The sequence below is a fragment of the Danio aesculapii genome, chromosome 16 (assembly GCF_903798145.1).
Source record: "Danio aesculapii chromosome 16, fDanAes4.1, whole genome shotgun sequence".
NCBI classification, from domain to species: domain Eukaryota; kingdom Metazoa; phylum Chordata; class Actinopteri; order Cypriniformes; family Danionidae; genus Danio; species Danio aesculapii.
Window position 1 is genome coordinate 55,788,345 of NC_079450.1, and position 12,500 is coordinate 55,800,844.

The 12,500-nt window shown below is 30.4% G+C and overlaps 1 protein-coding gene across 1 annotated transcript in view; it reads left to right on the plus strand.

Annotated features, from left to right (window-relative positions):
* ascc3 (activating signal cointegrator 1 complex subunit 3) overlaps positions 1 to 12,500 on the plus strand; it is a 281,455-nt gene that overhangs the window by 213,312 nt on the left and 55,643 nt on the right. The window contains 7 exon segments of the mRNA XM_056476127.1: positions 5,316 to 5,414; positions 6,050 to 6,218; positions 7,783 to 8,003; positions 8,082 to 8,167; positions 8,697 to 8,863; positions 9,694 to 9,839; positions 12,128 to 12,248. Coding sequence (XP_056332102.1) covers positions 5,316 to 5,414; positions 6,050 to 6,218; positions 7,783 to 8,003; positions 8,082 to 8,167; positions 8,697 to 8,863; positions 9,694 to 9,839; positions 12,128 to 12,248 — 1,009 coding nt within the window.

A 12,500-nucleotide genomic window follows, 5' to 3' on the forward strand; every position in this document is an offset into this window, starting at 1 on the left:
TTATTTGTTTGTTTATTTGTTCATTCATTCATTAATTTGTTCATTCATTCATTCAATTCATTTAATTCATTTAATTATTTTTTTCTTTCATTTATATAAACATGATTTCAATTATTCATTTATTCATTCATTTAATTATTCATTTATATATTCATTCATTCATTCATTTATATATTCATTCATTCATTAATAATTCATTCATCATTCATTCATTCAATTAATAATTCATTCATCATTCATTCATTCATTCATTCATTCAATTAATAATTCATTTATCATTCATTCATTTGTTCATTCAATTAATAATTCATTTGTCATTCATTCATTCATTCAATTAATAATTCATTTATCATTCATTCATTCATTCAATTAATAATTCATTTATCATTCATTCATTCATTCATTCAATTAATAATTCATTTATCTTTCATTCATTCATTTACTCATTCATGTATTCATTTAATCGTTCAATCATTTTTAATTTATTCATTTAATCAATTCATTCAAGTATTAATTAATTTATTTATTTAATCATTAATTCAATTATTCATTTATTTGTTCATTTTATCATTCATTTATTTAGTTATTCATTTAATCAGTTGTTCATTTATCAATTTATTCATTCATTTAATCATTTATTCATTTAATTGTTCATTCATTTTCATTCATTCATTTATTCAGTCATTCAAACAATTCGTTCTATTAAAATGTATTTTATTTATTCCTTTTTTAATCATTCATTTAGTTATTCATTCATTCATTCATTCATTCATTCATTCATCTATTCATTCATTTAATCAGTTCATTCAATTATTAGGTAATTAATTAATTCATTCATTCATTTATTTAATCATTAATTCGATTATTTATTTATTATTCATTTAATCATTTATGTATGTATTAATTATTCATTCATTCATTTATCCATTTATTTAATCATTCATTAATTTATTAATTTACTCATTCATTTAACCATTCATTTAATAATTTAATCGTTCATTCATTTGATCATTCTTTCATATATTCATTAATTCATATATTTATTAATTCATGTAATCAATTCGTTCAATTAATTTATTAATTAATTTATTTAATCATTAATTCATTAATTTATTTTTCATTTAAATCATTTATTTATTTATTTACTCATTATTCATTTATTCATCATTTAATTATTCAATCATTCATTCATTTGCTCATTCATTTAATCGTTCATTCATTTATTCATTTAATCAGTTTATTAAAATATGTATTCATTTATTTATTCATTCATTCAATCATTTACTGATTCGTTTATTCATTTAATCATTCATTCATTTATTTAATCATTTATTCATTTATTTAATCATTTATTCATTTACATTGTTTCATTTATAAAAATATTTGCTAATGATCTAACCTTGTTTTATTCATAAATAAATAAATAAATGATTAAAAATAAACAATAATAATATTATTTTAATAGCATAAATAATAGTATTTTCGGCTCTTGTTATCTTTGTAATTGTATTTAAATAATCTTTTTTTTCCTAAATGCATGTATTTAAATTGCTTTGGGTCCACATAAATCTGTTCATTGTGAAAATATAAATATGTGGGTGTGTGTTTACATATACATAAGCTTGACATATAAGTAACTGATGTGTTATAAAAGCTGTACAATTCTATATGCAGCTTGAATACATAAATCTTGCATTTCGACACAGGTATTTTTGCATGCAATCCAAAAACTATTTAAATAGCTGAATATTAATCTCGATAAATAACCATTCTTGATTTAGATTTTGAATTCAATTGTAATTTGATCAAAAAATCTGTATTTTTTAATTCTGCTTTCTTAATTTGCTTCTCAAAATTGTTAAATAAACTTGAAACAATCAAATTATAGTGGTTATATAGTATAAAAATTGAGTATTTTAAAAGTAAAAAAAAATAATTACATAAATATACACACACACATACACAATCTCAGACTCTCTCTCTCACACACACCCGTTCACAGTAGGTTAGGCAGGCAGATCTGAAGCAGTCATTGATTTGTTCGTCTCCTCCCCTGCGTTTAAGAGCACAAAGGCTTGAATAGGGGCAGATCTGCTGCTATTGTCCTCCTGAGGGCCACAGATGGGCTCCTGCGTGTCCAGAACTCCTCCAGCGGGACACACAACAGCTGGATGACCATCAAACAACACTAATCTGAGCGTGACCTGCGCACACGCATTAACACATCATTAGCAAACATTGCAGAACGCTTCATGCACTCAGGAGATCAAAAAAAACAAAAAACGCTGCAGCATCAGCTCTCAGAATCCAACAGTTTATTGTGTTGCAACAAAGACTTTTGCGAGGAATTTTGGGTCTAAGACGAAAATTATTTCAAACAATAAAAGTCCTTCTCTTTTTTTTCCCCTCTTCTCCTTTCTATTAGAATCTGTCCCTTTTATTTGTTTATTTGCTTAGTTAGTTAGTTAGTTAGTTAGTTAGTTAGTTAGTTATTTGTTAGTTATTTTATTTTATTTTATTATTATTTTTGTAATTATTTTTATTTTTTATTTTCATTCATACTCAGCAAAAACTGGACTTCCATAAATTTTTTAACAGTGATTTACATATCACACCCACTAAATTAATTAATTAATTTATTTATTTATTATAGTTTTTTTTATTTATTTAATTATTTTTCACTTATTTATTTGTATTTATTTATGTATTATTTATTTAATTTTTTATGTATTTGTTTATTATTATTTTTTTATTTATTTATGTATTTATTTTTCAACAAAAACTGCACTTACATGATTTTTTGACAGTGATTTACATATCACACCCATTAAATTAATTAATTAATTAATTAATTAATATATTTATTTTTTTCATTATTTTTTTCATTTATTTATTTAGTTATTTTTACTTATTTTTCATTTATTTATTTATTTATTTATTTATCAACAAAAATTAAACTTCCATAAATTTTGTGTGATTTTCTGTGATTTTCATGTCACACTCACTAAATGTATTTATTTATTTATTTATTTATTCATTTATTTATTTATTATATTTTTTTCATGTATTTTTATTTCTTTTTCATTTATTTATTTATTTATTTATTTATTTATTTATTTATCTTCAAAAACTAGAAATTTTTGACAAGGATTTACTTATCATACCCTGTAAATCTATTTATTTATATATTTATTTGTTTTTCATTTATTTTTATTTATTTATTTAATTATTTTTTTACTTTTTATTTTTCATTTGCTTATTTATTCTCAGCAAAAACTGGATTGCCATACATTTTGATTTTCATTTACAATTCATTATTTTACAGTATATAGCATGCATAAATAAATCAATCAATAAATCAATAAATAAATGAGAAATATATTTTATTACTACAAATAAATTCACTTTTCATATTACATAATTTATTGTTATAAATTCTAAAAAAAAATATTATTAAGCTACAATTTCTTTCTTACAAAGCCATTACATGCTAGGTTATATTTAATCTAATTATTTTATTAAAAAATATGTGTGTGTGTGTGTTTGTGTGCGTGTGCACGCGCGTGCGTGTGTGTGTGCGTGTGTGCGTGTGTGTGCGTGTGTGTGTGTGTGTGTGTGTGTGTGTGTGTGTGTGAGGCTATTTGTTTTTTGTTAAAGCAGCGTGTGTTCATTTCTGTTTGTTTATTATCCATTTATTTATTTATTTAGTTTTTTGTGTTTATTTACTTATTTATTTTGTTTATTTTTAGTTTTTTTATTTATTTATTTAGTTTAGTTTGTATTTATTTATTTATTTATTCGCTTATCGTTTGTTTTATTATTTATTTATTTATTAATTTATTTATATTTATTTATTTATTGTTATACATTTTATTTATTAATTTATTTGTATTAATTTATTTGTGTTGTTTTTTTATTAATTTATTATTAATTTATTTGTATTCATTTATTTGTGTTGTTTTATTTCTTTTATTAATTTATTATTTATTTATTTGTATTTATTTATTTATTTATTTATTCACTTATCGTTTGTTTTATTATTCATTTATTTATTTATTCATTTATTTATATTTATTTATTTATTGTTATACATTTTATTTATTAATTTATTGGTATTTATTTATTTGTGTTGTTTTTTTTTATTAATTTATTATTAATTAATTTTCATTTATTTATTTGTGTTGTTTTTTTCTTTTATTAGTTTATTATTTATTTATTTGTATTTATTTATTTGTTTGTGTTTATTCATTTATCAGTTAATTAATTAAGTTGTCTCTAGATTTATGCTTTTGAAGCTGCTGATAATTAAATAATCCTGCTTAATCTGTTTTATTTCCTCCATGTTTTGCGCGCGTGTTAAATATGTTCACCACCAGGCCTTCGATTCAGCTTTTCCAATGCGAATAAAGCTGTGCAGAGATTCAGATCAAACAGCTCGAGGATGATTTATTCACAGCATCAGTCGTCCTTCAAGATGCTTTAATGCCAAAAAAGAAAAAAGCTGTCTGATGATCCATACATCACTTTAATGTAAAACAGGCCACAACTCAACTGCCTATAAAGATTTCACTCTCTTTAGTGCTAAATACAAGCCATTTAACACTGCAGAGTTTACTGATAGTGATTAACAGGAGCTGATGCGCTGGTACTGACATCTGAATGGACACTTCATTTTGACCTCTCAGCGCAATTACAGAGCAATTAACATTAAATTATGCGGGATCTGTCTGGAATAGATTGACTCAGGAGTAAAATATGGAAAATTATTTCATTACATGCTTTAGGTAGGGTTTTTCCGTATGCTACGTGCTTATGTAAGGTATTTGTAACTGTAGGGATGCTGGATAATGGATCCACGTGCAGTTTATTGGGAACAGTAGTCAGGCAGGCAATGGTCAAAACAGGGACAAACAGATGCATACAGAGAAATCCGGAAACGTCTTTAGGTAACAGGCAGAAGGTCAAAGACAGGCAGCAGGCAAGATAAACAATAAAACAAGGCAAGGGTCGAACACGGATAGACTAGTCACAGGAAATGCTTAGAAATGTTACAGGGTATAAACCAAACAAGACTCAGCAAAGTGTGTGTGTGTCTGTGTCTGTGTCTGTGTATGTGTTGTGTGTGTGTGCGTGCGTGTGCGTGTGTGCGCGTGTGTGTGTGCGTGTGTGCATGCGTGTGCATGCGTGCGTGCTGTATATGTAGTTTGTGTAATCAGTCATTGAGCAGCTCCCAGTTGTGTGTGTAATCAAAGGAGAACTGGAACAGGAACAGGTGATTTCATGTGTACTTCATATCCCGTCTGGTCTTTGAACAGGTCCACGGTTCAGTTGGAGAGCCCTGGTGGTTATGGGTAGAGGATCCCATCAATGACCACATCTACCACTCTGAGTACTTCCTGCTGCAGAAGAAACAGGTGAAGATGCGTTTATACATCAAACAAATCCGCAGCATATACTGTTTCCTATAATCATATTTCCTATAATATTTGTTTCTTCTGGAGAAAGTCTTATTTGTTTTATTTCGGCTGGAATAAAAGCGGTTCTTAATTTTTTAGAACCATTTTAAGGTCAATATTATTATCCCCCTTAAACTATATTTGTTTAGGATTGTCTTCAAAACAAACCACTGTTATACAATGGCATGCCTAATTACCCGATCTTAACCTTATTAAGCCTTTAAATGTCACTTTAAGCTGAATACTAGTGTCTTGAAGAACATCTAGTCAAATATTATGTACTGTCATCATGGCAAAGAGAAAAGAAATCAGAAATCAGTTATTAGAGATATTAAACTATTATGATTAGAAATGTGTTGAACAAATATATAAAATAATAATTCAAATTTAACAGGAGGGCTAATAATTCTGACTTCAGCTGTAAATAATATACCAAACAACACCAAAAACGCATATTTAAGGACAGATTTAACAGTCTTTACTGTGTTTTTGATCAAATAAATGCAGCTTTGGTGAGCTGAATAGTATGAAGAATGGATTTTGTAAACAGTGAACTCTTGTATATTTCTCTAAACACTTGTTCTGTATGTCAGGTTGTGAGTGGAGAGCCGCAGCAGGTGGTCTTCACCATCCCCATCTTTGAGCCCATGCCTTCTCAGTATTACATCCGCGCCGTGTCTGACCGCTGGCTGGGCTCTGAAGCCGTGTGTATCATCAACTTCCAGCACCTCATTCTGCCAGAAAGACACCCGCCACACACAGGTGCATCTTATTCACACACACACACACACACACTTGCTCCTGCTAATACTTCTTTCAGCATGTTTTATAAATATAGCTTTAAGTGTTACAGACCAATAAAACCTTGCACTTTGACAAGGATATTGACTAACATCTTGATTGATTTGATTTGTTTGGAAGTCTTTTTGTCGTGTTGCGTTCATATTTCGGTCAATTTCAATTGATAGTAGACTAATTGTAAGCCTCAGTCCATTTGTTTGGTGCACATCAAGGTTCGGATGGCAGATGAACAGAATTAAGTGCACCAGAGCTCATTGTAATCAAGCCAAATTAGTTAAGCGTGAGAGCAAATGGTAATGCATCTCCGCTGTAAATGCCTGATTTAATAATGCAGTGTGTAGGATTGACACCTAGTGGTTGAACTAGGTGTTGCAGTCCAAATTCAAAATAGTGGACAGGGTTTTTTTTTTTTCATTCAGTCCCTCCTCTTTTAACTTGACGCATACACAGGTTGCCAGATTGACAACATCAACAGGAATGATCTAAGCTGATCGACTGAGATTTGCATTTGTAATATTTGCATTCTTTGTCTAATGAATCTGTGTTTCATTTCGGAGGATGCTACTGCCCTCCGAAGATCGCATTTTCGTGCAGCAACCACATATATTGAGGAAGATTTTTGACTGAAATTAAATAAGTTGTGTTTTCCACCAAGGCAACCCAGGATGCCGAAAAATAATTGATATCAGACAGGGTTTTCTTTCTCTTTTATTTTGGCTCATACATAGGTTGCCAGATTGACCGCACCAACAAGAATGAGCATGCCTGACAATCTAAGCTGATTAACTGTTTGCATTTGTAATATTTGCATTGTTTGTCTAATAAATCTGTCTCTCATTTCGGAGGATGCTACTGCCCTCCGAAGATCGCATTTTCGTGCAGCAACCACATATATTGAGGATGTCTTTATGACTGAAATTAAATAAGTTGTGTTTTCCACCAAGGCAACCCGGGATGCCGAAATATAATTGGGTGAACTGGCAGTGGGCTGGTTATAGATGGCATACATATCTGCAAACATATTGTGGGATATTCATGCTTTAGATTAGTCCAAAACGACCGTTTTTCTGGCGCATTTCCTAGAGAAATGGATTATTAAATAAGAAAACTGTGGGCGTGGCTTGTTTTCTTTTACTGCGAGCTGATTGGATATAGTAAAGGAGGCGTTTTATTTAAAAAACATGGGAAGAATAGTTTGGGGAGAGTTTTTACACCATAACAGACTCCTCCTCCTCACCATTTCTGTTTATTGTCAAAACTGACAGCTGGAGTGGGTGTGGTTAAGTGTGTTAGCCACGCCCAACGCCTCAGACAGACCTCATCTCAGAATTTAACTGAGAACAAACAGGAAGTGCATTTATTTTTTCTCAATGGCATGCACAGATGAAGTGTCCATCACTAGCATTGCGCGCTAACAAAATCAAGATGGTTAGTTTTGATTTCATGTGGACTTTAAAGCCACTCAAATTACATTTTTCTAGATGAACATTATCTTTATTGCTATCAAACGATTTCTTAATTTCAGAACTCTTGGATCTTCAGCCATTGCCGATTACTGCATTGGGAAACATCGAGTATGAGAGCCTATACAAGTTCACACACTACAATCCCATTCAGACGCAGATCTTCCACACGCTCTACCACACAGACACCAATGTCCTGCTGGGGGCTCCTACCGGCTCCGGCAAAACCATCGCTGCGGAGATGGCCATATTCAGAGTCTTCAACGTGTACCCCACCTCAAAGGTCTGAACCCATACCATCTGTTCGGCTTTCGTTTAGTTGGTATGACACGGTTTAACCAGCATGCGTTTGTGTGAGCAGGTGGTCTACATCGCTCCTCTCAAAGCTCTGGTTCGAGAGAGAATCGAAGACTGGAAGATCAGAATAGAAGAGAAGCTTGGGAGAAAGTGAGCGTGTTTATAGATTCGTCTGGCAGATATGTACAGAATTATTAGCCCTCCTGAATTATTAGCTCCTCTTGTGTGTGTGTGTATATAACATTTATTTTCAACACATTTCTAAACATAATAATTATGTTTATTAATAACTAAGTTCTAATAACTGTTTTGTTTTTCTTTGCCATGATGACAAAGGCTTAATAAGGCTAAGTTCGGGTAATTAGTCAGGCCATTCTATAAAAATGGTTTGTTCTGTAGACAATCCAAAACAAATATAGCTTAAGAGGGATAATAATATTGACCTTAAAATGGGTTTTAAACAATTAAAACTGCTTTTATTCTAGCCGAAATAAAACAAATAAGACTTTCTCCAGAAGAAAAAATATTATAGGAAATGCTGTGAAAAATTCCTTGCTCTGTTAAACATCTTCAGAGAAAAAAATCACAGGAGGGCTAATAATTTTGTCTTCAACCGTATCTGTTTATGTTTCACCCTGACGCTTTATTTATGGATTATTATCATACTGTTTCTGTCTAGGGTGGTCGAGTTAACTGGTGACAATACACCAGACATGCGAGCTATAGCTCAGGCTGACCTGATCGTCACGACTCCAGAGAAGTGGGACGGAGTGAGCCGCAGCTGGCAGAACCGCAGCTATGTGCAGAAAGTGGCCATTCTCATCATTGACGAGATCCATCTTCTGGGTAAAGAGTCTGATAAAACACCACTAAAACTGCCTTTCCACTGCACGAATGACAAGCCACAGACCGGAAGTCATTGGCTGTTCATTTTTTCATGTCTGACAGTTTAAAGGTTTTGTTTTAAGTCTAATATTGGTTCCATTTTACCTCGATGATGCAAATTTGACCATTTTTTATGTATTGCTAATAAAATAAATAGTATTGGTACAGTTTTTAATATCATATTTAGTTTTTAATATCATTTTTTTGTCTAATACTGGTTACATTTTACCTTATGATGCCGATTTGACCATTTTTGATGTATTGCTAATAAAAAAGTAGTGTTTATACAGTTTTTAATGTAATATCTATCATTTTTATGTCTAATATTGGTTCCATTTTACCTTTATGATGCAAGTTTGACCATTTTTTATGTATTTATAATAAAATAAATTGTGTTTATACAGTTTTTAATATCATATTTAGTTTTTAATATCATATTTTTTGTCTAATACTGGTTCCATTTTACCTTTATGATGCAAGTTTGACAATTTTTATGTATTTATAATAAAATAAATAGTATTGGTACAGTTTTTAATATCATATTTAGTTTTTAATATCATTTTTTTGTCTAATACTGGTTACATTTTACCTTATGATGCCGATTTGACCATTTTTGATGTATTGCTAATAAAAAAGTAGTGTTTATACAGTTTTTAATGTAATATCTGTCATTTTTAAGTCTAATATTGGTTCCATTTTACCTTTATGATGCAAGTTTGACCATTTTTTTATGTATTTATAATAAAATAAATAGTATTTATACAGTTTTTACTTTTTGTTTGGCTCCACAGGTGAAGACCGAGGGCCGGTTCTTGAAGTCATTGTGTCCAGAACCAACTTTATTTCATCGCACACCTCAAAAAGAGTCAGAGTAGTCGGACTGTCCACCGCGCTGGCTAATGCACGAGATCTAGCCGACTGGCTGGGCATCGGACAGGTTAGAAAATATATACATTATACAATCTCGTCTGTTAACTTTCACATACTGTACACTACCTGACAAAAGTCTTGTCATCGATGCCAGTTGTAAGAGCAACAAATAATAACTTGACGTTTAGTTGATCCTTTGGAAAAGTGTCAGAAGGTGGATTTCTCCCATGAATCATCTGTTGAACTGCATCCCAATCATCACCAATACTGCAGAAGACCTACTGGAACCAGCATGGAGCCAAGATTCTCACAGAAATCAGTCAAGTTTGGCGAAGGAAAAATCATGGTTTGGGGTTACATTCAGTATCGGGGCATGCAAGAGATCTGCAGAGTGGATGATCAACATCAAAAGTCTGAGGTATCAAGACATTTGTGCTGCCCATTACATTACAAACCACAGGAGAGGGCAAATTCTCCAGCAGGATAGCGCTCCTTCTCATACTTCAGCCTCCACATCAAAGCTCCTGAAAGCAAAGAAGGCCAAGGTGCTCCAGGATTGGCCAGCCCGGTCACCAGACATGAACATTATTGAGCATGTCTGAAATAAATAAACAAACAAATAAATGAATACACACATAAATAAATAAATAAATAAATATACATAAATATATAAATAAATACACACATAAATAAATAAACAAAATAAATACACACATAAATAAATAAATACACACATGAATAAATAAATACACACATAAATAAATAAATACATAAATATATAAATAAATAAATACACACATAAATAAATAAACAAAATAAATACACACATAAATAAATAAACAAAATAAATACACACATAAATAAATAAATAAATAAATAGATAAATACACATAAAGAAATAAATAAATAAATAAACATAAATATATAAATAAATAAATACACACATAAATAAATAAATAAACAAAATAAATACACACATAAATAAATAAACAAAATAAATACACACATAAATAAATAAATAAATAAATAGATAAATACACATAAAGAAATAAATAAATAAATAAACATAAATATATAAATAAATAAATACACACATAAATAAATAAATAAACAAAATAAATACACACATAAATAAATAAATAAATAAATACACATAAATATATAAATAAATACACACATAAATAAATAAATAAATAAATAAAATAAATACACACATAAATAAATAAATAAATAAATAAATAAATAAATAAATACACATAAATATATAAATAAATACACACATAAATAAAAAATAAATACACAAATAAATAAATAAATACATAAATAAATACACATAAATATATAAATAAATAAAATAAATACATGCATAAATAAATGCACACATAAATAAATAAATGCACACATAAATAAATAAATAAATAAATAAATAAATAAATACACATAAATATATAAATAAATACACACATAAATAAAAAATAAATACACAAATAAATAAATAAATACATACATAAATAAATACACATAAATATATAAATAAATAAAATAAATACATTCATAAATAAATGCACACATAAATAAATAAATGCACACATAAATAAATAAATAAATAAATAAATAAATAAATAACCATTTATAGTTCTCGTCTTCTTCTCGAATTTGCTGTGATTTACATACAATTCCATCATATCAAATTAACCAAGAATTCTTGGCCCCCAAATGCTATATTAAGTTTTTTTAAAGTTGAGTTGTGCATAATAGACGGCTCTGGTTTCAGTGGAATCATGCTTCACTTTGCCCTGTGATGATTAAGGCTGAAACCAGTAGAATAAGCATATTATCTGTAACACTGTATTAACAATAGCGTCATTATCATCCCGTTTCCATTACAGATGACCGAGCGAACGTTCTGCCAGTCGTCCTATATGCGTATGTGTGCTCACAAGGGTCTATAAATAACCAGCAGCCCTCTCTCTCTCTCTCGGCGTGTAGCAGCATCAGTGGTTATGTAAACGTTGTTTTACTATTGCCGAAATGTCACCCTGCTAGACAGACGGGGAAAGCAAGGGCTGGGGGTCTCCATAAATCTGACGTGCGCTGTTTGGACTGAGGCTGCCCGATCTATTATCCGGCCCTTTAAATATGTGCACACACGCACACAGGTCCGGGCCACTTGTGTGAGAGCGCGGTTGTGGGACAGGGGACAATGACGGGCTGTAATTACCCCCAGATGGGCCACTCTGTCAGGCACACGGCCAGCTGGGCACTCCATCTCTCGCTTTATTACAGTCTCTCTCACTTTCTGGCCCTGTTTTTGTGAGCCCGGCCTTATTTATCTCTTGTCTGTTTGTCTTTCAGGTGGGACTGTTTAATTTCCGACCCTCTGTTCGCCCGGTGCCATTGGAGGTTCATATCCAGGGCTTTCCAGGACAGCATTATTGCCCTAGAATGGCCACCATGAACAAACCAGTTTTCCAAGGTATAATACAGTAGTAATGTGCAGGTTTGCTTTTGGAATGCAATAGATTTGAGTAACATTGATTGTATCTTGATCTACAGTTTCATTTGTGCTACAATAAAGGGTGGTCAGCATTTGAAGTCATCAAATCCTACTTCAAAGTTGAGCTGATGCTATTAAATAACATACGTTATTGTTTTAAGACAATTTTGACTAACTTTTTTGATCCACCTCAAATGTTTTCAAATGTTTTCCAAGTGCTGTTTAAAGGAG